The 23,712-nt window shown below is 45.1% G+C and overlaps 3 protein-coding genes across 6 annotated transcripts; 1 reads left to right on the top strand and 2 right to left on the bottom strand.

Moving 5' to 3' along the window:
* Nucleotides 1-92: 92 nt before the first annotated feature.
* tjap1 (tight junction associated protein 1 (peripheral)) lies at nt 93-12,063 on the top strand. Of its 4 annotated transcripts, XM_054799376.1 has the most exons (10): nt 93-369; nt 1,335-1,489; nt 2,605-2,633; nt 4,596-4,757; nt 5,771-5,837; nt 6,417-6,446; nt 8,110-8,217; nt 9,232-9,315; nt 9,392-10,057; nt 10,208-12,063. In XM_054799376.1, exons 2-10 carry the CDS (start codon nt 1,370-1,372, stop codon nt 10,754-10,756), a joined length of 1,815 nt encoding a protein of 604 aa, XP_054655351.1. In that variant the 5' UTR covers nt 93-369; nt 1,335-1,369; the 3' UTR covers nt 10,757-12,063. The 4 variants fall into 4 exon arrangements, with proteins under 4 accessions (XP_054655351.1, XP_054655352.1, XP_054655349.1 ...); XM_054799377.1 differs by lacking the exon at nt 6,417-6,446 and having other exon boundaries at nt 94-369; XM_054799374.1 differs by lacking the exons at nt 93-369; nt 1,335-1,489 and adding an exon at nt 1,499-2,461.
* Nucleotides 12,064-12,132: 69 nt separating this feature from the next.
* Nucleotides 12,133-14,063, bottom strand: dnph1 (2'-deoxynucleoside 5'-phosphate N-hydrolase 1). Its single transcript, XM_054799378.1, has 4 exons — nt 13,859-14,063; nt 13,684-13,749; nt 13,503-13,613; nt 12,133-12,357 (listed from the first exon to the last, which is right to left on the bottom strand). Exons 1-4 carry the CDS (start codon nt 13,992-13,994, stop codon nt 12,233-12,235), a joined length of 438 nt encoding a protein of 145 aa, XP_054655353.1. The 5' UTR covers nt 13,995-14,063; the 3' UTR covers nt 12,133-12,232.
* Nucleotides 14,064-15,352: 1,289 nt separating this feature from the next.
* yipf3 (Yip1 domain family, member 3) lies at nt 15,353-22,956 on the bottom strand. Its single transcript, XM_054799700.1, has 9 exons — nt 22,503-22,956; nt 19,329-19,529; nt 16,973-17,079; nt 16,860-16,905; nt 16,684-16,776; nt 16,477-16,608; nt 16,284-16,397; nt 16,079-16,202; nt 15,353-16,008 (listed from the first exon to the last, which is right to left on the bottom strand). Exons 1-9 carry the CDS (start codon nt 22,566-22,568, stop codon nt 15,893-15,895), a joined length of 999 nt encoding a protein of 332 aa, XP_054655675.1. The 5' UTR covers nt 22,569-22,956; the 3' UTR covers nt 15,353-15,892.
* Nucleotides 22,957-23,712: the final 756 nt, after the last annotated feature.

Genomic DNA, 23,712 nt, shown 5'->3' with positions numbered 1-23,712 from the left:
TGATCACGTGCACCGTTAGGTCCTGACGTCACGGCGAGAGGAACGTCACTACGCACAGGACGCACGGGGAGGGGAGCACGGGATTCCAGAGGAGGATTACCCATCATGCCCCGCGGGCGAAGATGGCGACAGTTAAGGCGAAGAGCACATCAACTTTCTCCGAGTGATTTTCGTCGCTTGTTCGACGTCCCTCCAGCGACTACTGGTCCTCTCGCCGCGCAACTCCGCCAGCATCTCGACGGCGGAGGATCGCTGCTCGCTTCCGGCGTCGGATCGCTGGGGAGCCCGCCGGGCCGGAGAGCGCAGCTTCGGCTAAAGTTTCCGCTGGTCCCGAGGAGCCGTAGGCGGACGACCGGGCCCAACACCGAGGTGAGCCGGTTCGGGTGTGGGCGTGGCTTTGTCTGATTGCTACTTTGCCCCAGGTGCGGCTCGGTCAGGCTTGTTGGACTTTGGTCACCGGCCTCTCGGCCTCGCCTGCTTTGGCTTGGTATCAGTTCGGCTTTAAGAAAGTGTGTGTGTGTGTGTGTGTGTGTGTGTGTGTGTGTGTGCGCGCGTGTGCGTGTGTGCGCGCGCGTGTGTATGGGGTCAGATGGAGAAGGACTGAAGGTGGTGCTGTTGCCCTTTAACCACCGAGGGAAAGCAGCCTGATGTTGGCGGGCTTGTGTTGCCATGGCAACACATTTAACCCAAACACAATAATTGTCTTTTCTTGTCACTGAAACAACCATTTTCAAGTAAAAGATGGTGTGTAGAGTGAGTGTGAAGAAAAACAGAAAACAGTGGAATCAGTTCAAAAATGGAAGCAAGGCATGCTGGGTAATTGATGTCCATAATGATTGTACATCGTGCAAAATAATTCCCACTTATTTTTTATTCTTACTATTCTAAAAGGAGGAAGCTCCTTCCAAACAGACAAGACTAGTCACTGGACACACGTGTTCTTGTAGGACACACGTGTGGTACGCTAAATCTTTTTTTTCTGTCAAATGTTGAAGCTCTCATGTTGAAGGTTAAAAGTCAGTGTGCTCTAAAGCTAATGTTAGCCACACTGAGATCAATGCAGCTGCACTTCCTGTTCTGGAAACAAGCTGAGATCAATGTGTAGCCTGAGGCACACACTCAACCACACACACATAAACACGTTTGACGCTGATAAGTTGTGACAGGCTTGGACCTGGTTAGAGTGTGTGTGTGTGTGTGTGTGTGTGTGTGTGTGTGTGTGTGTGTGTGTGTGTGTGTGAGCAAGCGAGAGCGGCGGTCCCGTCACTTGCTGCTGAGGCAGGCTGGGGCTGCGTGTGTCTGCTTGGCATCTTCTGACTCGTCTTCTCTGACAGGACTGACAGGAAGGAAGTAAGGACGGAGGCCCAGGATGACGAGTGCAGCGCCGGCCAGAAAGCCCTATCGTAAAGCTCCTCCGCAGCATCGTGAGACGCGTCAAGCCCTCCCCGCCACGCCGCCCCCTCAGATGCAGCCTCTTGATGACAGTCAGGTAAAGCAACAAACTGCAAACATGCCTTCAACTTCCCTTCCGACACTTCCTACTGCGTGTAAACTGCAGCGAAGCATCGGGTCTCCACAAGGCGTCCCTGACGCATCGCCTTCGCCGTCTGACAGTGAGCTGGACATCTCCAGCCTGTCCAGCTTGGAATTTTGTATTCCGCCCCCGCGGCGCTTCAGCTTCCACAGCCACCATGCACCGATCAGCAACCGCTTGACAAGCGGCTCCACGAGAGAGCGTTTGCACGCACAGCAAAGTGCCAGGAAACGCTGTGCGGACCAACAAAACACGAGTAGAGCGGCCGTTCCCCCAAAGAGCATCCTGAAGAAGCACAATCCGCTGGGGGTACAGCACGCGTATGATGTCATCAGGAAGTCCAAGTCAGTGGAACTGTTGGACGGCAGCACGGGGCAGGAGACCTGCTGTCTCCCAACTTGCTCTTTAGGCCGGGGGCCGTCCTCCAACGTGCGGCGCTCATCCAGCGTGCGGCGCTCGTGCAGCCCGCCTTCTCCCCGCAGCAGCAAACACTTGAAATGCAAGATGCAGTTCCTGGAAGAGAAGGTTCGCTTCTCCAGCTTTCTGGATGAAATCACCTGCCGCGTCCTGAGCCCCGCCCACCTCACAATGCTTGGCAAGGAGGCCTCCGGAGTGTGCGGAAGCCCCATGCCTCGCCACCAAGGCGATCCCCAGAAGAAGCAGCCGGCAGGGGCCAAGTCAGTGGACCGCCGGCAGCGTTGGGATGGGTGGGTGGCGGCGCTGCAGCAGTCGCAGCGTTTCAAACCCCTGGAGGACAGTGCTCTGAGGAGGGAGACCCCGGAACACCGGGAAGCTATCACAAAGGGGGCGGTGCATGTAGAGCAAGTGTTGAAGGTAAATGGAGGAGAAAAGTTGGATTGTCGACAGATAGATGATCACAAACATGGACTTCCTGTTACTAAACAGGATGTAGTGTCACGTACCAAGGTAGGTTAGGACATCGTCTTCCTCCTCCTTCCTTCCTTCCTTATTTCCTACGTTTCCCACAATGCAACTTTGTCTTCTTTTGCTGCTGCAATGTCCAATGTCCTCAGTTTCCTGACCTCTGCCTCTTTTGTTTTGTTTTTCAGGATGTTTTATCCAATTCCAACCGCATCAGGTGAGTCGTCCTTCACTTTCTACCGCCTTTTAGTACATGAAAAATAATAAATAATATATTTTATTTCTACGTGTACTCTGGCACAACTGGCACATTTGCATACTTACGCAAGTCCATATGTGTAAAGTAACTGTTGCACTTGCATACTTAAATGAGTGCATACGTCTAATGTAATTGCCGCACTTGCATATGTACACGAGTGCATACGGGTAATGTAAGTGGCACGCTTGCGTACTTACACGAGTGCATACGGGTAATGTAAGTGGCGCGCTTGCGTACTTACACGAGTGCATACGTGTAATGTAATTGGCGCACTTGCGTACTTACACAAGTGCATGTTTTCTTTCTAGGCGTACAACAGTAGAAAGAAAATTCACCTGATGTTTTAGCAATGCTGACAAGACAGAAGAAATGATAAATAAGCAAATGAGGCCATTGAGTGTTTCCCTAGCATTTTATTAGGTGTGTACTTTCTAATCCTATTAAAGTAATTACCCCCACCCAAGTGGCATTTTGTTAGGCGTGCCTTGAAGACATTATAGTCTAAATTGCATAGTTGGCCATGACACAACAAGGGTTTGTGTGTGGACGGGTGAAACGCTTTTGGGTTCGTGTCATAAGAAATGTGACACCGTCTCATGTTTTTCAAGTTTATTTAACAACAGAACATGAACTTATTGATTTACGGTTGTTGGTTGCAGTTTGTGTAGCGGTAAATGCACTTGCGTGCACCTTATACATGCATGGACGATTTATTAAAAAAAAAAAAAGTTTCCTGGGCTGTATGTAAGTGTGCTAATTTTGTGCTCATATCTCACTACTGAGTAATCCCTTGTTTATCGCAGTTAATTTGTTCCAGACCAGATCGTGATATGTGAATTTCCGCAAAGTAGGGTTCAATATTAATAAGTGGAATATTTTCATAATTATGGCATACAAAACCTGTTTACAGTTTTCTAAATAAGGTTGTTAGAGTCCTCAAGACATGAAATAACACCCCTATAACCACATTTACATTTTTATTACCCAATATAGTAGACATATTAGAAATAAATAAGATAACATGGACTCACACATTAGCAGTTCCTTGTTGTTTTTTTCTGGTCATACTTCCAGCATACTTCCTTGCAGCTTTAAATGGCTTTACACTTATAGTAACCGATATAGTAGACAGAATAAGAGTAAATAAGCCATGTAAGACATAAATAAAACTCCTGCTTGAGCAGTGTCACAGTAAATGTGTCCCCAAGGGAACCTCAGTGAGGAGTCTAGTGCCTCTCTCACTTAACACTGACACCTGGTGGCCAATGTAGAATACTACATGCACAATTAGAATGCTTTATCTGCCTTGTATTTATATTTTAGTTAATTTAGTTAGATAATTTAGCCATTTTTATGCTTGAAAATGCTTAATTTAGGCCAAGAATAAATACAGTATTCTTAAATATGCATATTTTGTTACTAACAATAGGCCGTATTCAACCACGAAAAAGTTATCATTTATGAAGTTTTGAAAAACCTTGATGTAGCAAGGGAGCAATATTCGAACCGCGATTTTGTGAGGAATTACTGTATATCGCTGAACTGATGCGTTATAATGCATGTAAGGTGACGTTTGTTAGGAAGAAGATGATGTATGATGCCATCTGCTGTACGGAGGGGGAATGACATGCTATGCAGACAGTCCCATTATAATGTGTTTGTGAGTGAACATCAAATCTATCTGTGGCGGCCCAAATGTATGAGTGGCACACATAAATGAACACTGGCAATATTTTTATGGTGAGTATTTTTATGATGAAAGTTTGTGAAATGTAACCATGGAGGAGCGATTGCAACTCGGCTGGCCATGCTGCGTGCATGTGTTTGTATTGCTGTATGGATTTTAATATTGTTATGTAATGTTCTGTATGCTATCTTGGACATGAATGTATCGGTGATTGATCGCGTCACTCCTTACAGAATCCTTCAGCAGCAGAATGAGGATCTGCGCCGACGCCTTTCTCTCTCCACTCACAAGATGGAGGCCATGGAGGCGGAGTTTGATGGTGGCCGCCATTACATGGAGGCGGAGCTAAGTCGCACCAGAGACGACCTCGACAAGATGAGGGACAAGTTTCGCCGGTGAGACTTGGATACTGGTGTCATATGATCTACTTATCATATACAGCAGGGGCAGCCAACCTGTCAATCGTGAGCTACTGATCGATCTTTGGGACTTTACCAGTCGATCACAAGAATGCTTTGAAAAAAATGTATCATCATATCGGTGCCCTCACCTCCCTGAGAGCGACCCACAGGCACGCATTTTGTCCACTGAACACGCCCGCATGCCTCGCCACTATCCAGGCAGCAATCCGTGACCCCAGCAAGGAGCCCAGTCCCCAAAACCTGGCCGGAGGAACACTAGTACACCGGCTCGCCTCCTAAACCAGTCGCCCCCTCGCGCAAGCAAAAAGGTTGAGAGAGGGAGGGAGTGACAGCGCTGCAGCGATATACCTGCACACACAACAATAGGCCTTAGGCAACCGCGAAACAGCGATCATCCACGTTTGTTCTAGAGTGAGAGCATAGCAACACTTTTCTTGAAAGTACTTAAGTTTTTGCATGTTTGTACTCGGTGCACCTCACATTTTCCCACAGGACTGCTGTCTTTGTGGCTGTGAGTTGTCAGAGGCTCACTTGCATATTCGGCCATGACGCCGTGAGTATTGAAAAATACAAATGAACTTTCTTCTGACGCTTTTTTTTTAGTTTGTATTATGTCACAAGCAAGACGGAGCCATGTGAGTGCTTCCAGGTGCCCCCAGCACCCGCTCCTCATTGAGAGCTGCAGCATGTGCTTTCATGTTAGTCTTCAGAAGTGTCCAATATTATTTAATTAGTTGCTTTTTTTGGGAAAAGACAATCTAGAGGGGGTCTGAATGGTCGCTAAATATAGTGACAAAGTCCTGCTGTGTCTTCTTGTTCTCTGGCAGACCAGGCGCATATGAGGTGGGTTAAGAAGCAGAGCTATGATGCCATCGAGCTACATTCACACACATAGTCCCGTTCTAATAAGTGAGGGCCAGCAGGTAGAGCCAAATGGAAGTGAAGACTGCAGCTTGTTCTAACAAGAGTGTTCTTTCCCTCCACAGACTCCAGAACAGCTACACGGCGTCTCAGAGGGCCAATCAGGACTTGGAGGAGAAGCTTCATGCTCTGGTAACTCCCTGACTTTGAAGACTTGCAACGGGAGAAGAGGGCATGACAGCCCATCAGCAAGCCACTATTTAGGAACATGTATTCCTGTTTTGGTGTTTAGCTCCTTTTTTTTTTTTCTTTCATACCTTTCCTTCATTTGGATGAAAGCAGTAACTATGGCAACCTCAGACCGTCTCCATAACAACAGCATTTGTGGCCAGCTCCTGATTGGTAGACAGCTGCAGAAAGGAGGAGAGGGCGGGGCTATTTATATACACACACACACACACACACACACACACACACACACTGGCGTACGTGGCACGTAACAGAGTGTGATTGATGAGTGTGCCAATAAGCGATCGATGAGTGAATGCAATCATTGATTACTAATGGTGGCAGAGGAAGTGGCCGGTTGCCAGGGGCGACAGGGTGCAGGGAGAAGAGGCTTGGTTGCCATGGTTACGAAAGCATTCTGAGCCATGCAAAGTTGCCTCAACTGTTAATCAATCAAGCAATAGAGTTGATCACTTTTGTTTTTCCACTTCCATCTTCTTTCACGCTGCTCTGTGATGGAATCATCATCATCCTCATCATCAGGCTGCCGTCAGTCAAACCTGGGTCCATGCAGTTGGGTGTACCTTCATCTTCCTCATGCCAGCCTCTTCCTCATTTCACTTTCATCTTCTCAACTTAGCCCGTTAGCGTGTTAGCGTTGTAGTTCACGTGTGTATGCTAGTTAGCTTAGCATTTAACGCATCTTGAGTTTAAGTCACTGATCTGTATAACATATCTGGATAGCTCATACGTCGCACCCGCCCGTGCAAGCCGCTGAAGCCAAAGAGACGCCATCTTACCACTCACATCTCGAATACATTGGCACAGCGTATATAGTGTACAAAGCAGATGAAGAGGCTCGCAGAACATCTACTGTATATTTTACATTAAAAAGCGGGGAGATTCTCCCATTCCTTAAAGTAACGCAACCATCGTCCCTTAAAAACGATTTGATATTCTCTATCTTTTGGCTATATTAAATGTACTTTTCCCCCTTCCAATTCTCATTGCCTTTGGGACAAAATTGTACTCTGCCCCCTGGCTCAGCACTCCCCTATAGCAATGCATACTTTTACTCCTCTAGAAAGGGATTTTAATTTGAACTGCATATCCCATCTCTTTTTCCACTAAAATCCATGGTCATGATCCTTTACTTTTATTCTTTCTTTCATACAATTCACTATGCTCTCGTCTGTACAAAATATGAGTCATAAAAGAGAGTGACTTTGGACAAGTTTTAAAATCATTTAACATTTTTCTGATTTTTTTTCTGATTTTTTTTGTTTGTGTTATGAAATACAAATAACCTCTTTTCTGATATCGAAATATATTTGAACAAAAACCACAGGAATAATATGTAATAACCATAATGTGTAATAACCATAAACACATACATTCACACACACACACAGAAAAAAACAACACTGAAACAAAACCATATGCTTTAAGTAAGACAATACGTTGTTTGCAATGTCAAACATACCGGTATGCATGTTCAGTAATATTATTTTCCAGAACATACCATATGAATGAATCCTTTTACGTCAGTCATTCAGCAGCAAAAAAAATTTGTTGTTTATCCAAATGAAGGGTCATGCCGGGTCAATTGTATGCAAACTGGCTTGCTAACTGCACTGTATACAATGCCTGGTAAGCATCACGGAAGCACTGAGATTCTCCCATTCCTTCAAGTAACGCAACCTTTGTCCCTTAAAAAAATACATATATCATGATATAACAAAAAAGTACGTAAATTTCCTCTTAGCTATTATAGAGCTATATAAACGTATCAATTCTGGACATACATTTAATCAGAGGAATTTTACACCATCGAAAATATCTGAGAGATCGACAGTGCAAAACCCTTAAATTATCAATCATAAATCGACATTTCAATCATACTTACAGGTGAAATGTTCGTCTACAGCCTTTGAACTGGCGATTTGTGCAGTTAATAGCTGCACATGCAGGCATCTTAAGGCAAAATGTGTGTACAATCCGAATTAATAAAAGAAGTTCACCACGAATGCAAAAGCTTGTCGAGAAGTGTTTTTGCGAGTGGCAATATGGCGGCCGTGTGGCTCACAGGTCAATGAGCTATCCAGATGTATAATACAAATCAGTGGTTTAAGTGTTGAAGTAGCTGTCACTTAGTTGAACCACGGACATTCGTTTGAAAGCCCGGCTCCCGATTGGCCGTCTAATCGCTAATGTACTGCCGTGACTCCTCCCACAGCTACGCAAGGTGGAGAGGGACAAAAAGACGATGGACCAGGAGATCGTGGAGCTCACCAACAAATTGCTGGAGGCCAAGAACACCATCGACCGCCTGGAGGAGTTGAATGTGAGGACACACCGCCTCTATGCTAACGTTAGCATAAGCATTTGAAGAGCTAATCCTGAAATTCTGGGGCTGCGTCTCAATTGGTGCACTTGAGTACTTATACTTAGTGTTTTGAGTACATAAGTGCACACTTATGTTTATCGTGTTTCGAGTGCACACTTGTCACTTACACTTAGTGTTTTAAGTACATAAATGCACACTTGTGTACTTACACTTATTCTTTTGAATGCACAAGTGCACTCTTGTTTACTTACACTTAATCATTTTTGTTCATCAGTGCACGCTGGTGTACTTACACTTAGTCTTTTGAATGCATACTGTAAGTGCACACTTTTCTACTTTACTGGTGTATTTACACTTAGTCTTTTGAATGCATAAGTGCACACTTGTCTATTTACACGTAGTATTTTGAGTTCATCAGTGCACGCTGGTGTACTTATAGGTAGTTATTTGAGTGCATAAGTGCACACTGGTGTACTCACAGTTAGTCTTTTGAATGCACAAGTGCACACTTGTCTACTTACATGTAGTATTATGAGTTCATCAGTGCACACTGGGGTACTTACACTTAGTCTTTTGAATGCATAAGTGCACAATGATGTACTTTCAGTTACTTTATTCAGTGAGTGTGTTCATGGGAGTACATTGTCAGTACCAGATGTTGTACTCAAAACACTCATGTGCGCAGTGATGGACAGTTACTACTCTCAATAGTCGCCATCTTGGCTTCGTAGAGGAAAAGGAAGCATTAACATGAGTGGTTGCAATTCAGCATTAAAAAGGAGAGAAGAAGGTGAGTGTACAATGACAGTAATGGGTTTGGGACTGTGCTACGCAGTAACAATTCAAACACTCATGAAATAATTTCACAGTACATGGTGTACTCACATAAGTATTCCAATTGAGACAGATAACACAAAGCTGAAGCTTAAATGCTGCCCCCTTTAGCTTAGCATTAGACGCTACGAGCTTCCAGAAGCTTCTGGCTAAGCTTGTGATTGTTGTGTCCTCCAGGAACGTTACCGGCAGGACTGCAACCTCGCCGTGCAGCTGCTGAAGTGCAACAAGTCACATTTCAGGAACCACAAGTTTGCAGATGTAAGTAGCGTGTGTGTGAAGGGGTGGAGTCAGGGCTTGTCAGCGAGGGTCCTCACTGTGCGTTGTTGTCATCCAGCTGCCGTCGGAGCTGCAGGACATGTTGAACAAACACATGAAGAGCAGCCTACCTGAGCGAAGCCCTGCCCCCTCCGGCCAGGACCCGGACACACTCAGTTTGACGCCGTCAGACGTGGTCCCCACCTCCGTCATCGCTCGCGTCCTGGAGAAACCCGAGCCGCTTCTTCTCAACTCGGCCCAGTCCAGCAGCTGCGGCTGGCCCGTGGCCGAAGATGTCTTTGTGCACGTGGACATGACGGGCCCGCAGGCGGTGCCCGCAGAGGGGAGAGGTCGTGACGAGGGCGGCGCCGAGGAGACGGCCACGCTCAACGGCTCGTGTCAGAGCCAAAGCAGTCTGGACGCGGGCGAGGAGGTGGGCAGCACGCCGTCCTTCGACAAGCTCAACCCCTACCCGCCGCCACCGCCACCCAACCCGCTGTACCCGGGTCGCAAGGTCATCGAATTTTCCTCCGACGACAAAGTGAAGATCCCCAAGAACAGCCCTCTGCCCAACTGCACGTACGCCACCCGCCAAGCCATCTCGCTCAGCCTGGTGCAGAATGACGACCCGCCTCCTGGCAGCCCCACCCTCTCACGTGGCGGCGGAGGGATCCAGCCCTCGCGGCAGGACGCTGGCGTGGAGCCGCCGTCCAACCAGTCTAGCCCCTTCAGCAGCCCCCCCCAGGTCAGTAAAGCCCCAGCCACTGGATGCAGGAAGTCAAGCTAATCAATAATTCATGTTGTCATTGATCATCGAATGTTTTATTGGATTGTGTAGCATTAAATGTAGCATTGATCAATGATGGTGATCAGCTGACTTAAACTCTGCCCACAGGCGCCCAGCGTTCTCACCAGCTCCGGCAGCTCGGAGGAGGATCTTCTGGCCAATTGGCAGCGTGTGTTTGTGGACAAGATGGCCGCTCATCCACAGCAGCCGCAGCAGGCGGCGGGCGGGGCGTCCTCGTCCGAGCGCCACCGAGCGGCGTACTCCGACGGCGAGGAGGGGTCCTCCGCACACAGTTGGACTCCAAGCCGTGGCTCAAGCCTGGACACGGACACGGACACGGAGCCACGCCCCTACGGGAGGGGCCAGTATGGAGGCAGCGGTGACTCGGTGGATGGTGGCGAGCGTCTGCTGATGAAGCTGGACGAAGATGGCGTTAGTGGGGACACGGCGGTCGCAATAACGACGCACCACGCCGACGCACGCCAGGAAGAGGAGGAGGAAGAGGAGCGGGAAGTCCCGCCGCGCCTCATGGACTTTGACTCCGCTTTTGCTGCGGCGGCGCTGCCCCGACCTCACAGGAGCCCCAAGAGGATGGGCGTGCACCACCTGCACCGCAAGGACGGCCTGAGCCACGCCCACCAGCACCTGATGGACTGAAGCCCCACCCAGCCAGGTTAGACGTCACACCCACCAAGGATACAGCCATACGTGCACACGTGTCGAAGTGAACGCGCATGCTCTCCGTGCCTAACATCTGCGCTACAACGTCAGGTCAAAGGTCAGATAGAGTCATCATCCACTGTAGGGGCGGGGCTACTGGTTTTCATCAATCACAAACAAGAAAATGGTCATTTTTATTACTTTTATTTGTGTTGTGCATTAGCATTAACATGCTAGCATGTTAGTACGCTTGTCTTCTCGTTTTCTTTGCTTGATTGAACTTTTTCTTCCTCACCAACGACACAACGTGAATGACATTGATTGATTGATTGACAGGATGTCTGTCTCCATGGGCCGCTATTGATCACCGCTGACGTTTTACGGATGCGTGAGGCGCGGTCAAATTTCAAAATAAAAGTTATTTTCTGGTTCGATGATGAGGTCACAGACTGAGCCACTGTTGCTTTGTGGGACATGTATGTGTGTGTGTGTGTGTTGAGCTAGGCTAACATTGCAGTACTACTGTTTTCCGAAATGTTCATTGCAAAACTGTTGAAAAGGGCTGCTAACAAAATAAAAGCCTCATCGGCTGCTGTAAGAGCTCCCAAAGGCAGTGGAGTCTTCCTCATCGCCATTTCAATATTTCAGAGGAAACAGTCAGAGTAAAAATAGATTTTACCTTCTACAACTTTAATGAGTCATCGCTTCTGATTGTCGTCTTGGGTTTTTATTCTTTCTCTCAAGGCACCCCCTCCTCTCCTCGGTTGTCACGGAGACGCCTTCATCTTTTAAATGTCCACATGGCCACTTGCCATCGTTTTTTTTTTAATCCCATTTTGTCATCAATATTTCTGAAAGGACAGTAAATGATATTGGCAACTTTTATTTTGAAGTGGCCTTCCATGTCCCACGATGCATCAGGACGGCTGCACACAGGAAGTGCTTGTCACACGAGAACGGCATTGTCAGTATTTTATTTATTAGTCAACATGGTTTTCAGACTCTGTGTTAGCTTCTTGTGTTTACTTAGCAAACCTGTGCTAGCACGCGTGACAACACAACATGGCCACCAGGGGAGCTCAGCAAAGTGACGGACAGGAACTTTAATGTAACTCCGCCTCCTCGCCAACAGGTGCTCTCACGGTCGCTGACCTTTACACTGCAAGCGTCCCCGGCTGAACTGTTCCCGTAATTTCATGTCCTTGTCTTTTGTTTGACGAAAGTGCTTCAAATGATGAATGAATGATTTTATTTTCTCAATTTGTAAGCTGATGTATATTTTCAAATTAAAAATGTAAAGACTTGTGGCGTCTTGCTAGCCTAACATGGTCACATGACCACGTTTGACGCTTCATTTCCAACTCCAACGTCCGTTGAATCAAGTGCATTTATTGTGAACGTGGCCAGGAAGTCACAGGTCCTCTTACATTAGAGTTGACCTTCAAAATAAAAGACTTAAGCAAGAAGTACAATTCAGAGAGGTTCGTCTGGCTTTGTTTTGAAGAACTGGTCCAGAACCTGGTCCAGGTGCTCCTCGCTGTAGTCTCTCACCACCATCAGCTCGCCATCGGCCGCCCCTCGGATCATGGCCGACAACGCTGTGAGCGGATGTCACATGATGTCATGTGATGACAAAAAGACAAGTTAGTTGCTTGTAGAGACATGTTACACTTTTTTTTGTCACGTAGCATTTTTTGTAATGTTCCACTCTTTTTGACATTACACACTTTTTGGTCATGTTACACTTTTTTGTCATTTTACATTTTTTTGGTCATGTTACACTTTTGTCATGTAGCATTTTTTGTAATGTTACACAGTTTTGCTCATGTTACACTTTTTTCTCATGTTTGTTTTTGTCATTTACACCTTTTTGTCATGTAGGATTTTTGTCATGTAGCATTTTTTGTTATTTACGCGTTTTTGTCATTAGCATTTTTTGACAAACGTTACACACTGTTACATGTTACACACTTTGTCATGTAGCATTTTGGTCATGTTACACACTTTTTTATGTAGCATTTTGGTCATGTTATGTTTTTGTCATGTAGCATTTTTGTCATGTTACACAATTTTTTACGTTTTGGTCATGTTACACTTTTTTGTCATGTTTGTTTTTTGTCATTTACACCTTTTTGTCATGTAGCATTTTTTGTTATTTACGCTTTTTTGTCTTGTAGCATTTTTGTCATGTTACACACTTTGTCGTGTAGCATTTTTGTCATGTTACTTTTTTGTCATGTAACAATTTTTGACATGTTACACTTTTTGGTCATGTTACACTTTTTGTCATGTAGCAATTTTTGTTATTTACGCTTTTTAGTCATGTTACACTTTTTTGTCATGTAACATTTTTTGTTATTTACGCTTTTTTGTCATGTAGCATTTTTGTCATGTTACACTTTTTTGTCATGTTTGTTTTTGTCATGTAGCATTTTTGTCATGGAGCATTTTTTGTCATGGAGCATTTCTTTCATTTACATTTTTGTATCGTGGAGCATTTTTTGTCATGTTGCACACGTTGTCATGTAGCACTTTTTGTCATGTGGCATTTTTTTGTCGTGACACTTTCTTTTACTATGTAGCATTTTTTTTGTTTGTCGTTACACGTTTTTATGATGAAGCATTTGTTCTTACGTTACATATTTTTTGGTCATGTTAATTTTTTTTCATGTTACACATTTTTTACTCATGGAACTCTTTTTAATGTTACACGTCGTTTATGTCTGCTACGCCAAGCCCTTACTGCGTCCTGATGAAGGTCTGAAGAGACACAGGATCCTCTTCCTCAGCACGAAGGCGTGGCCTAGCTCGTAGCCCACGCCCAGTGACGGCTGCGTCACCTCGGCAACGACCGCTGCGGACGAACAGTTAGTTAGCATCCAGCGTTTAAGGTTGCTTCGGCGTTAATGTGGAAGGAGTGTTACCGTCAGCTTGTCTCAGCCAGTCTAAGTCACGGTCATGAATGACTCGGTCTCCTGACGACCCCTCTCCTGTCCAATCACAGAGCGGCGACATCATACACAACAAACGTTGATTCTGTCTATACTAGGTCTAGCTGTCACAGCTCTGTATGGGTGAAAGAAAGGCGTGACCTCTGACCTTTGTCCGTGAGTGTGTCGCTGCTGACGTGTTCGGCCAGGACGGTTCCGAATTTTTGAAGTTTTTGCACCACTTTCTGGTAAAGTCGCACGTCGTCTCTCCCGCCACGGATACTTCCACAAAAGTAAATCTTCATGTTTCTTGTTTTTTTTTAATTCACGAAAGCTTTCCCGGTGGACAAGCGTGCTCAAATTCCCGCGTCACGTACGTCACATCCGGTGTGCTGCGCCGGAAACAGACTTGCCAATCACAGAGCAGGTCCCGCCCATCCTGTCCGAATTATTGCATGACTTGTCTTAAGAGTAGCTTTTGAAAACGCTGTTAACATGTTCATTATATCGTGTTTAACTTTTTAAAGATCTGATTAACCTATCTGGATTATGCGACTAGAAAGTATGTTCTATCGGAGCGGAGCCAGCCGTCTGCGCAGGACACAAACTTCTTTACGGTGGTAATGAAGGAACAATTATTGATTAGGAACTAGTCTTTATTCCGCACAACTTGCAAGATTGTACAGAAAATAGCAACCTTGAAGCGGTATCGGGGCACGAACAGTCTTTTCCTCCGGGCTCTCACCCACCAAGGCTAGTTCCAATCTGTAACAATATTCACCATATACACATACTGTACATGTATTGGGCTCTGTTCATGTCTGCCCTGTTTGTATGTGACGTAACAGGTCAACCGGAAAAGCCAAATATTTACCTGTGTTGACTATTTTTGGTTTGACTTATGTTAGCTTGTCATCCTGCTAGATTGTATTGTTCGTGTTTATTATGCTCTGTAAATTTCAATTAAGGTAAAGATAAAAGAAAACACCGTACAGAAAGGAGCACAACCGCCCTCTAGCGTTTGGTCGCCACACAGCGCATGACCAGTAATCGAATTAGCGTGAAACTGGTACATTATGGAATCACAGGAGTGCCAAAATTGTGCACTCTTGTGATTCCATAGCACGTCGCACTGGAATGTGAAAAATTGGGAAATTCATTTCAGTAATGCAACTGATTCACTGCATGGAAACATACGATGGTGTTTTTTGGTTAGAATCTCATTTGGGGCAGGATCAAGATGGAAGGGGATATACTTGTGGGACATCGAAAGATGAGATGGAAATGAATCGACTGTAGCACATGTCAGTGGAGGGCCGAGACACTCAGTGTACATTTTCTCTTCAACCAGTTTCTCCAGCAGGTGATTTAATTGATGAACTCCTAGCCTAAAAATCAATTTAAATAAACATATAATGTATTTTCTACATTAGTATTTTACACAATACACATAATTTGGTGATTTAAAACAAAAACATCTAAGGAGCCACTCTTTTAGTGAACTGAACCAAAAGAACCGTCTCTCTAAAAAGAGTTGAAATTTCCATCACTATCCACAGGGTCTTAAAAAACACATAACTTCTCTAGTTAGCTAACACTAGCTAACTATTACTGAATGTAGCGTTGGTTTTGCCTTGTAATAGGAAACACAGTACATGTATGATACAGGAACAAAGTTGTTCTTTAATGTCCTCATACACAACCACAGAAAAAGAAATGGAAATGTATTTGTTACAACACAAAATGACAACTTTTCATGCCTCTCACTGAGCGGGGACACCTACTGGCGGGGAGGCCAAATTAAAAAGGTGCTGTCTGTCATGGTAAGTTACTGCAATGGAGCCGCTGGCGTTCCAACACGCTACATTCCGCCCTCTTCCTGGGAGCGGTGAGTGACAGCCATTAACACCATGTCCGCTTATTGGGCAGAATGACAAATCACCTGCTAATTGTGAGGAATATAGAGTATTTTTTGCGCAATCAGTGTTGCTAACATAAGCTGGTGTTGTTCTTAACTGAAGCCAAGGAGGGATAAATATCCCCTTTCCACTTTTTAAACACCATGACAACTGGGTCGAGATGTGCTAAAGAATACAAACTGTGGCCGACGGTTCGATTCCCAGAAACCAGAAGCAGACTTTCCAACTTCAGACATCATCATAACAAAAGTTTAAAATAGACATATGTAGATGGCTGCATGGGGTCAAATGGCAAACGCCGCCACATTCGTCACGGTGGAGTTGAGCCTCACTTGGGGTACGTCTCTGGCCACCCTCTGCATGGCAGCTAAGTTGGGTCCTTCTAGGGAGTCCAGAATCCCTGTAAGCACAAGAACAAGATGTCTCACTCTGACAGAAAGTGCAAGGTTCAAATGTGACGGAGGAAGCACCTTCAACAATTTTGTGGTAGGCGAAGTGAAGGTAGAGCAGGAAGAGCATGTGGAGGAGCGACACGGTCCCGCACAGGAGGAGGCGAGGAGTCCGACCGACCGTACGAGACAGCAGTGCTGCCACCTGAAAAGATGACGCGCAGGAAACGTGTTACGGTTACAGATGGGCGAGTGACAGGTGGCTGATGGGAAAGGTCGCAGGCACCATGCGCAGCGTGGACAGTCCTCCCAGCAGCAGCCAGAGGGCGTAGAACAGGAAGTGGAAGTGCACGTTGTAGCTCACCAGGAGGACTACACAGTGGCCAAACAAGCCGTAGCCCTGAGCAGACCACAACGTGATGATGTCAGCGACAACAGCGTCTTGCTTGTGGGGGTATGGTTGCACTCTAGTCACTCACCAGCAGGGACAGCATTTGCAACATGGTGATCTGAGCGTTGACCACATATGCCAGGAAGTAGATGAAAGACGACACTCCCACCCAGTAGCCAAAACATGTTCCGATGGCGGTCCCCATCAGAGTGCCTTCTCTCTGGAACATCATGGAACACCATTTGCTTTAACACTGATGTGGAGATTTTGTGTGTGCCTGTGTGTTCGTTCTCACAATGACAGTCCCAGACGTCTTCATGCCGTGCAGCAAGATGGCCACCAGTGTGAAGACCAGCATGAGAGGTCCATACAGCTCGCCTGCAATCTTCTACGCACACAGACACACACAGACACAGAAGGTGAGGCAACAGGGAGGTTGGCATGAGAGTTTTTGACAGGAAGTGGGTGTACCTGAGGGAAGTTGATCATGCGGACGGGGATCAGTGACTCAATTAACCTGCGATCACACAACAATCAGCGTGCAGCTGACAGGAAACCAGACAGGAAGTGGCTGCGGCTCCTACCTGCTGCGCACCTGAATGGGTTCCACGTCAAAATATGGCCTCAGGATGTCGATGTTGCCGTACAGGTTGAAGGCTCGGGAAGCCTGGCGCTTCCCCGCCTGCCACACCTGAAGACAACACATGGGCATCTTTAATTAAAAGGGGTTCTATCCTGCTCATTTCAGGGCCCTTCCCAAATGATACTGGATCCCAATGCGGCACTGTAGTAAGTTTCTTTTATTAAAATACCCAAAAGGTGGTCAGTGTTTGCCATACATTCATTTATTTATTTGTAGCGGCCCCACAAATAGATTTGGTGCTACCTGTTGGCCCTCGCCCATAAACACATTATAATGGGACTGTCTCTGTGAGTGTAGCTTGTCATTCCAACTCCGCATCGTAACTCCGCTTCTTAGGGCACCTGTTCTCCCAGATAATAGGGAACATATGGCCTAAAACCCATATAGAGATATACTGTACATTGCAGTTAGGGATAATTTTCAGCCTATCAATCTGTTAACCGATAATAAAAAAAATGCTCCAATGAGCCGTATCGCGCTGTAGGTTGTGTTAGCGTGAGGAAATCAAGCGCTACTTTTCTGTGACGTGCTACAAACGGCCTGTCGTGACTTCCCCAGGGCTCACTTGTAAACAAACATGGCGTCGATCGCGTGGGTCTTCTCACTGTTTCAGAGTAAGACATTTCGCCAAATGCTCTGCGATCACCATGGAAACGATGGAGTTGGACAACCGGCCCGTCACCATCGTTTAAGACACCGGCTTTTTTTGGATAGTAAACCCTTGGGTCCACAGGTTGTGCTTCTGAGCTACAGCTATTTTTTAAAAAGTGCTTTGTTAATAGCAGTAGTGAGGTCTCGATATTTGGTTAGGACAAATCTACAGGTGAAGTTTGTCAAATCCAACTTTGGGTCGTTCTTGCCTCCAGGCGGACACAAACTACAGTTAAATCGACAAAAATAGATATTTGAAACTCTTGTCAAATATGTGCATTTCTCCCTCGCTGGTGTTAAAAAAACATCTGGGGGCTCTGCGAAGGGAGCCACAAAGGACGAACCGGCTGATATGCCGGGGAATTTCCATCCAGGGGTGCCGGGTCAGCTTATTATAAGTGACTTTGGGCTTGTTCTGCAAATTCCCAAGTTCCCTGTTGCTTTGGCCTTGTTTTCGGAGAGCTAGTTTCTCTCTTGCAGCGTCTCACAACATGGCAAGGGAGCCTGACGAGCTAGACGACCCACCCCCCAAACCTAAAAGTCTCCCGCTTGGGAACACGCTCAGTCCAACCTCCAACATCTGTGGCATTGTGCTCTGATTAAAAACTGCACAATTTGGAGTGGCCTTATACTGTATTGTGGCCAGCCTCAGTTGACACCCGTGCAACAATCACGCTGTCTAATCCGCATCTTGATATGCCCCAACCATGAGGTGGATTCATTATCTCACCAAAAGGAGAGGCGCTTGCTAGCACACATTTAGACTCATTTGTCGACAATGTTTGAGAGAAATACGCATTTTGTGCACATGGAAAAAGATTCACATCTTTTAAGTTCAGCTCATGAAAGATGGGAGTGAAAGTGTTGCATTTATATTTTTGCTTAGTGTACGAGGACTTCCTAAAGCGGTGACGTGCGAAGTTCAAAAGATCTGCGCAAAGTCTCAAGAATGTTGTCGTCCCCGGATGTTTACAAAATGTATGAGTGGCATAAAAATGAAAGCAGGGAGAAGTTTAAAACACACCACAAGCTCATGACATGGCACTTCCGCAACATGTAGAACACGGGTGTCAAACTCAAGACCAGGAGGCTGGACTCGGCCCGCTGTCTCATTTTATGTGACCCGCGAAAGCCTGGAAATGCACGTCAAAGACACTTATTTTATTTTATTTAAATATTTTTAAACATGTGTATATATACAGTAGTGTGAAAAAGTGTTTGCCCCCGTCCTGAAATTTTGTTTGCATGTTTGTCACACTTCAATGTTTCATATCATCAAACAAATTTAAATATTAGTCAGTGACAACAGAACCTAACTCAGAATGCAGTTTTTAAATTAAACTTTATTATTATTAAGGGAGGGGAAAAAAGTGACTAACCTAACAGTGTTTTATCACACATGAGTTCACATGGAAAAGGTTATAAAGCCATTTCTAAAGCTTTGGGACTCCAGCGAACCACAGTGAGAGCCATTATCCAATAGGTGGCCCTCTGAGGGTAACCATAGCTGCAAACAAGTTTGACGCCCTTGATGTATAAAAACACTTGAAGCAAAACGTCTGAAAAATTGCAAATGTAGGTTTGGGGCCCTTGAACAAAGATCTTTCCCAAAGAAAGTGTGGATGAAGACAAAAAGGGAGACTCACTTCGTCCGCCACCTGTCGTCCCAGCTGACCCTTTAAGCCCTTCATGCCCAAGAACTCGCCATCATCATCGTCGGCGTCCGCCGCCTCCGCCGCCACTTCCTCCTCTTCCTTCATTCTCTGATGCATCTCTCCCATGTCCTCAAAGCTGGAGCCTGATGTGTCGTCCATGTTCTCCATGTCGATGACTGCAGAGCCTCCGCCCTGAGCACAAAGACGGTCGCTGATCTGACACATGTACTACAAGTCCCAGAATGCACTGCAATAGCTGCTGTCTTGTCATGTTTCAGTCCAGATCACAGTACTGTCACTCACCTAGCTGGATTTAAGTGGCAGTTTTACGACACAATTTGCATGTTTTTGTATGACTGATATTGTGACAGGAGCTGAGCACCCCTAAATATAGATCAGGGGTGTCCAAACGTTTTCCACCTAGCACCACATTGCGAAAAATGAAAAGGATACACAGGCCACTTTGATATTTTGAAACACACTAAGAAGTTATATATATTTCAAGGAAAAGGGTGAAGCGTATTTTTAGTATCAACTTCGCTCTTTGTTCTTTTTTTTTATTTTCAAAATACAGTCAAACTTGTCTATAGCGGCCACTAGAGGGAGTCTGCAAAAGTGGCCGCTATAGACAGGTGGCCTCTATAGACAGGTTGGCGTCCAGTTTGAATGTTGACCAGTAGAGGAAAAAAAAAGGGCCAAAAATAATAATAATGTTGACCAGTAGAGGGCACTGCGGACTGCGGATAAAAGTTGTACAGCACTACTAGGCTTGTTATTATCATGGTTCATGGTTTTAATCCTGAACATGCATGAGTCAAACAGTAGCACATCACATAGTACAATTCACAATTTTGCATGTCCAAAAAGGAGTAGGAAGAAGCAAAGCTTATTTAATCCTACCCCTCATCAGTTTCACATCAGTTGCAATACATTTATTCACCTCTTCTTCTTCCAAGTGTACTTTGTAGGTCTACATGACAATATAGTGCAATCATAGCCAAGGTTTTTACTTACTAAAAGGAAGCTAGAGGCTTAATAATAACGGATAGAATATATCCATGACCCACAGAACAAAGCTGTGCTAGTAATGTCTTACGCTTGTTTTGAATATTTTACTTTTTATACGGCAGAGTGTCATTACAGCTTTAGTTCATCAGGAAGTGACGGGAAGTGACGGTGGGCGTCCCGAGCAGGAGAGCTAGGCTCAGTGCTAGCTGTGAGTTTCGAGAGAGTTGGGAAATGTGTTTATGTTGGCATGGATGTAAAGTCCTGCAGTGTTCTCCGCTGTTAATAAAGCCATTAAAGTGCATCGGCGACGTGAGTCTCTCCTTCCCCACAACAAGCGGCATTACAGTATTGACCATTGCACATTGTCGCACACCAGGAAATAAACGGTGTCACTTGTTACAGGCATTGCCTGGACAGCTATGTAGTGGGGCTTGTTTAACCTTTGCCTTGTGGGCAAGCAAGAAGGAGAGACGATGCTGAGAGATGTGTGTGTGTTCTGAGCTGCTGTCTGGTGGCCGCGTTCAATAAATAAAGTTGGCAGAAGTAACAGGAGAAGTTTCCTTCTTTGCTTCGGAGCTGAATAACACTGACAAGTTAACAGACTAGTCGCGAACGGAAAAAAAGACGGCTTTTTTTGTGTCGAATACAGAAGATGAGGACTCTGATGGATTTGTGGATGAGGATTGATGAAAAATAACGTGAGTACATTCTAATATACTTCAATTAAGTACAACCAAACTCAGTTTTGCTCCCGCTGCCGCATGCATGCTAGTGTATGTTTTTTTTTTTTTTTAAATTGTAGCGTCGCTGGGAGCACGTCCTGTTCCCAGTCTACTTTGCGGTAATGTTTTGGTGCAAATGCTCGTAAAGTTACATGTTTGACCAGGAAATAGCAAGCTCAAAAGAAGATGGCTTTTTTATGTGGAACAACTGACAGTTTGTGTGGATCTTGTGAATGATTGTGACTGAGCTAGGACTCAGTAATTAAAGTCTACACACGACGGCTTCATTGATTGAAAAACAAAACTTTTTAGTGCATGAAGCTTCTACTTGAGTTGGTAATTTGGCCGCTATATGCGGTCAGATATTGACCAAGGGAGACAAAATGGGTGGCCGCGTTGGACAGGTGACTGCTATACACGGGGTCTATAACATGTACATTTGCTGCGGGGGATTTTTCAGTGGCTGCTATAGGCAGGTGGCCGTTCTGTAAAGGTGGCCGCTAAGACAGGTTTGACTGTATGTCAACTTTCCTCTTAAATAATCTTTGAAAATATTCTTTTCGTAACATTCTGACTTGGTTCTTATAACATTTTGACTATATTCCCATAATATAACTTTTTCCTCCAACCTAATTTTCCAAAAATTATTTTATTTTGTTTGTTTCTCATAATATTGCAAATTTTAAGGAAAACATTTTTTCTTAATATTTCAACACTGGGCTACTAAAATGACATTACAAGTTTATTCTTGTAAAATTCTGACTATTTTTCTCGTTAGAATATGAGTTTTTTCTTAATGTTTTGACTATATTCTCGTAAAACTAGTTTTTTTGGGGTGTTTTATATTTTACTCCCTTCTTGTAAATTTTCCTCCTGTAATTATGCCTATATTCCCATGATATTTGGAGTTTATACTCGTAATATTTTAACCTTTTCTGCAACCTAACTTTATCCGTTGTTTTTGTTTCTCATAACGTTATGACTTTTAAAAATGTCTTTTTTCTTCGATATTTCAGCTTTATACTACTAAAATGACGTTATTGTTTCTCATGGTATTATGACTCATAAATTCTCATAAAATTACAACTTTAGAACTTTTTTCTCTGAATATTTGAAAGGTTCCTGTTGATTTTTCCATTTTTGCTGTTGTTTAGTTCTCTTGTTAAATTCTATTTTTAGAATGTGCCGAGGGCGACAAATGGCCCCGGGGCCGCACTTTGGACGCCAATGATTAGCTTTAAAAGGTGCTATACCTTCTGGCTCCAAATTACACATTTTTACCCACGCAAAAAAAAAGAACACCACCTTTGTTCAACCCAACATTATTTGCCCTTCCTTTGTAATTTCCATAGACAGACAGATGGCACACAGCTCGATAGATAGATCCATAGGAGTGTAAAGATTATTTTCTAATGAAGTTAGCATGTTAGCTTACCTGGACGAGGTGATCGTCGAAGCTTCCCCATGGTTCCGTGTTCGTGTGCCCGGAGTCCGCAGACATTTTGTACGCGTATCAGATTCTTCAATCACTTTACTCCGTCTTGGTGGCGTTGTTGTAATAAAACCTCCCTGTGATGTTTTACGTACCGATAACCGTTCAAGTCTGATGGTTTGTATCTGTAAAAACAGACGACATTTTCCACAGAGCGGAAACAACTGCTTGACTCCGCCCACGGCGGGGCGTTACCGTGTGACGTCTGAGAGCTATAATACGTCATGACGAGGGAAAGGCTTCTTGAGACGTCATCTGAACTTCTGTGAAGAAGGTGTCGGACGTTTCGCTCCTCATCGAAGAGCTTCGTCAGCGAACTAATAAGTGCTGGTAGCCTAGGCCTTAAATACAGTAAGAGTAAGTACAGTAAGAGCTCTGTGGGTTTCCCACAGCTCTTAGTCTTGCAAATGAGGTAGAGCCAGGGTCGAGCCAGAACAATAGATGCTAACGAGCCAGTATCAGAGTCGTTCATACCCAACTCAGGGAGCACACTTCCCTTTTATCGGAGGTGCTAATGGCGGGAGAGGATTAGACCTACTCCGCCCAGGCTTAGTGTAAGGAACCAATAGAAGGAGGGTGTTGGCACACCAATTCCGCCCACTTTTACTGTATTTAAGGCCGAGGCTACCAGCACTTATTAGTTCGCTGACGAAGCTCTTCGGATGAGGAGCGAAACGTCCGACACCTTCTTCACAGAAGTACAGATGATGTCTCAAAAAGCCTTTCCCTAGATGGACAACTCCTGTACGACTGAGAGCCTACACAGACGCAATACGTCATGACGTAACTTGCAAAGGAAAACGTCTTCCCCCCCCCCCCCCCCCCCCCATCCCCTTTTCTTAATCAAATATAGGTTTTATTTGTGTCAGACCTTTCCGACATTGCAGCTGTACCCTGTAAGAAGCCACACAGGCACATGGATAAAAAAATACAGCCACACGGAAAGGTCGGAAACCTAAAGTCAACCCATATTCATATTTTAACGTACATTGGAGTGGTTATAGCCTGTTTAATAAAATATATACACAATAAAAGTGGCCCCCGCATCATTTTAATGTTTCTGCATGTGACACACGGTAGAAAATGCTTGGACACCCTACGCAATGCTGTGGGCATGACACTTCCTTGTTGTGTTGTCAGCTGACAAATGGCA

The sequence above is a fragment of the Dunckerocampus dactyliophorus genome, chromosome 14, assembly GCF_027744805.1.
Source record: "Dunckerocampus dactyliophorus isolate RoL2022-P2 chromosome 14, RoL_Ddac_1.1, whole genome shotgun sequence".
NCBI classification, from domain to species: Eukaryota; Metazoa; Chordata; class Actinopteri; order Syngnathiformes; family Syngnathidae; genus Dunckerocampus; species Dunckerocampus dactyliophorus.
Note: the sequence above shows the minus strand (reverse complement) of the source record. Positions and strands in the feature narration are given on the sequence as shown.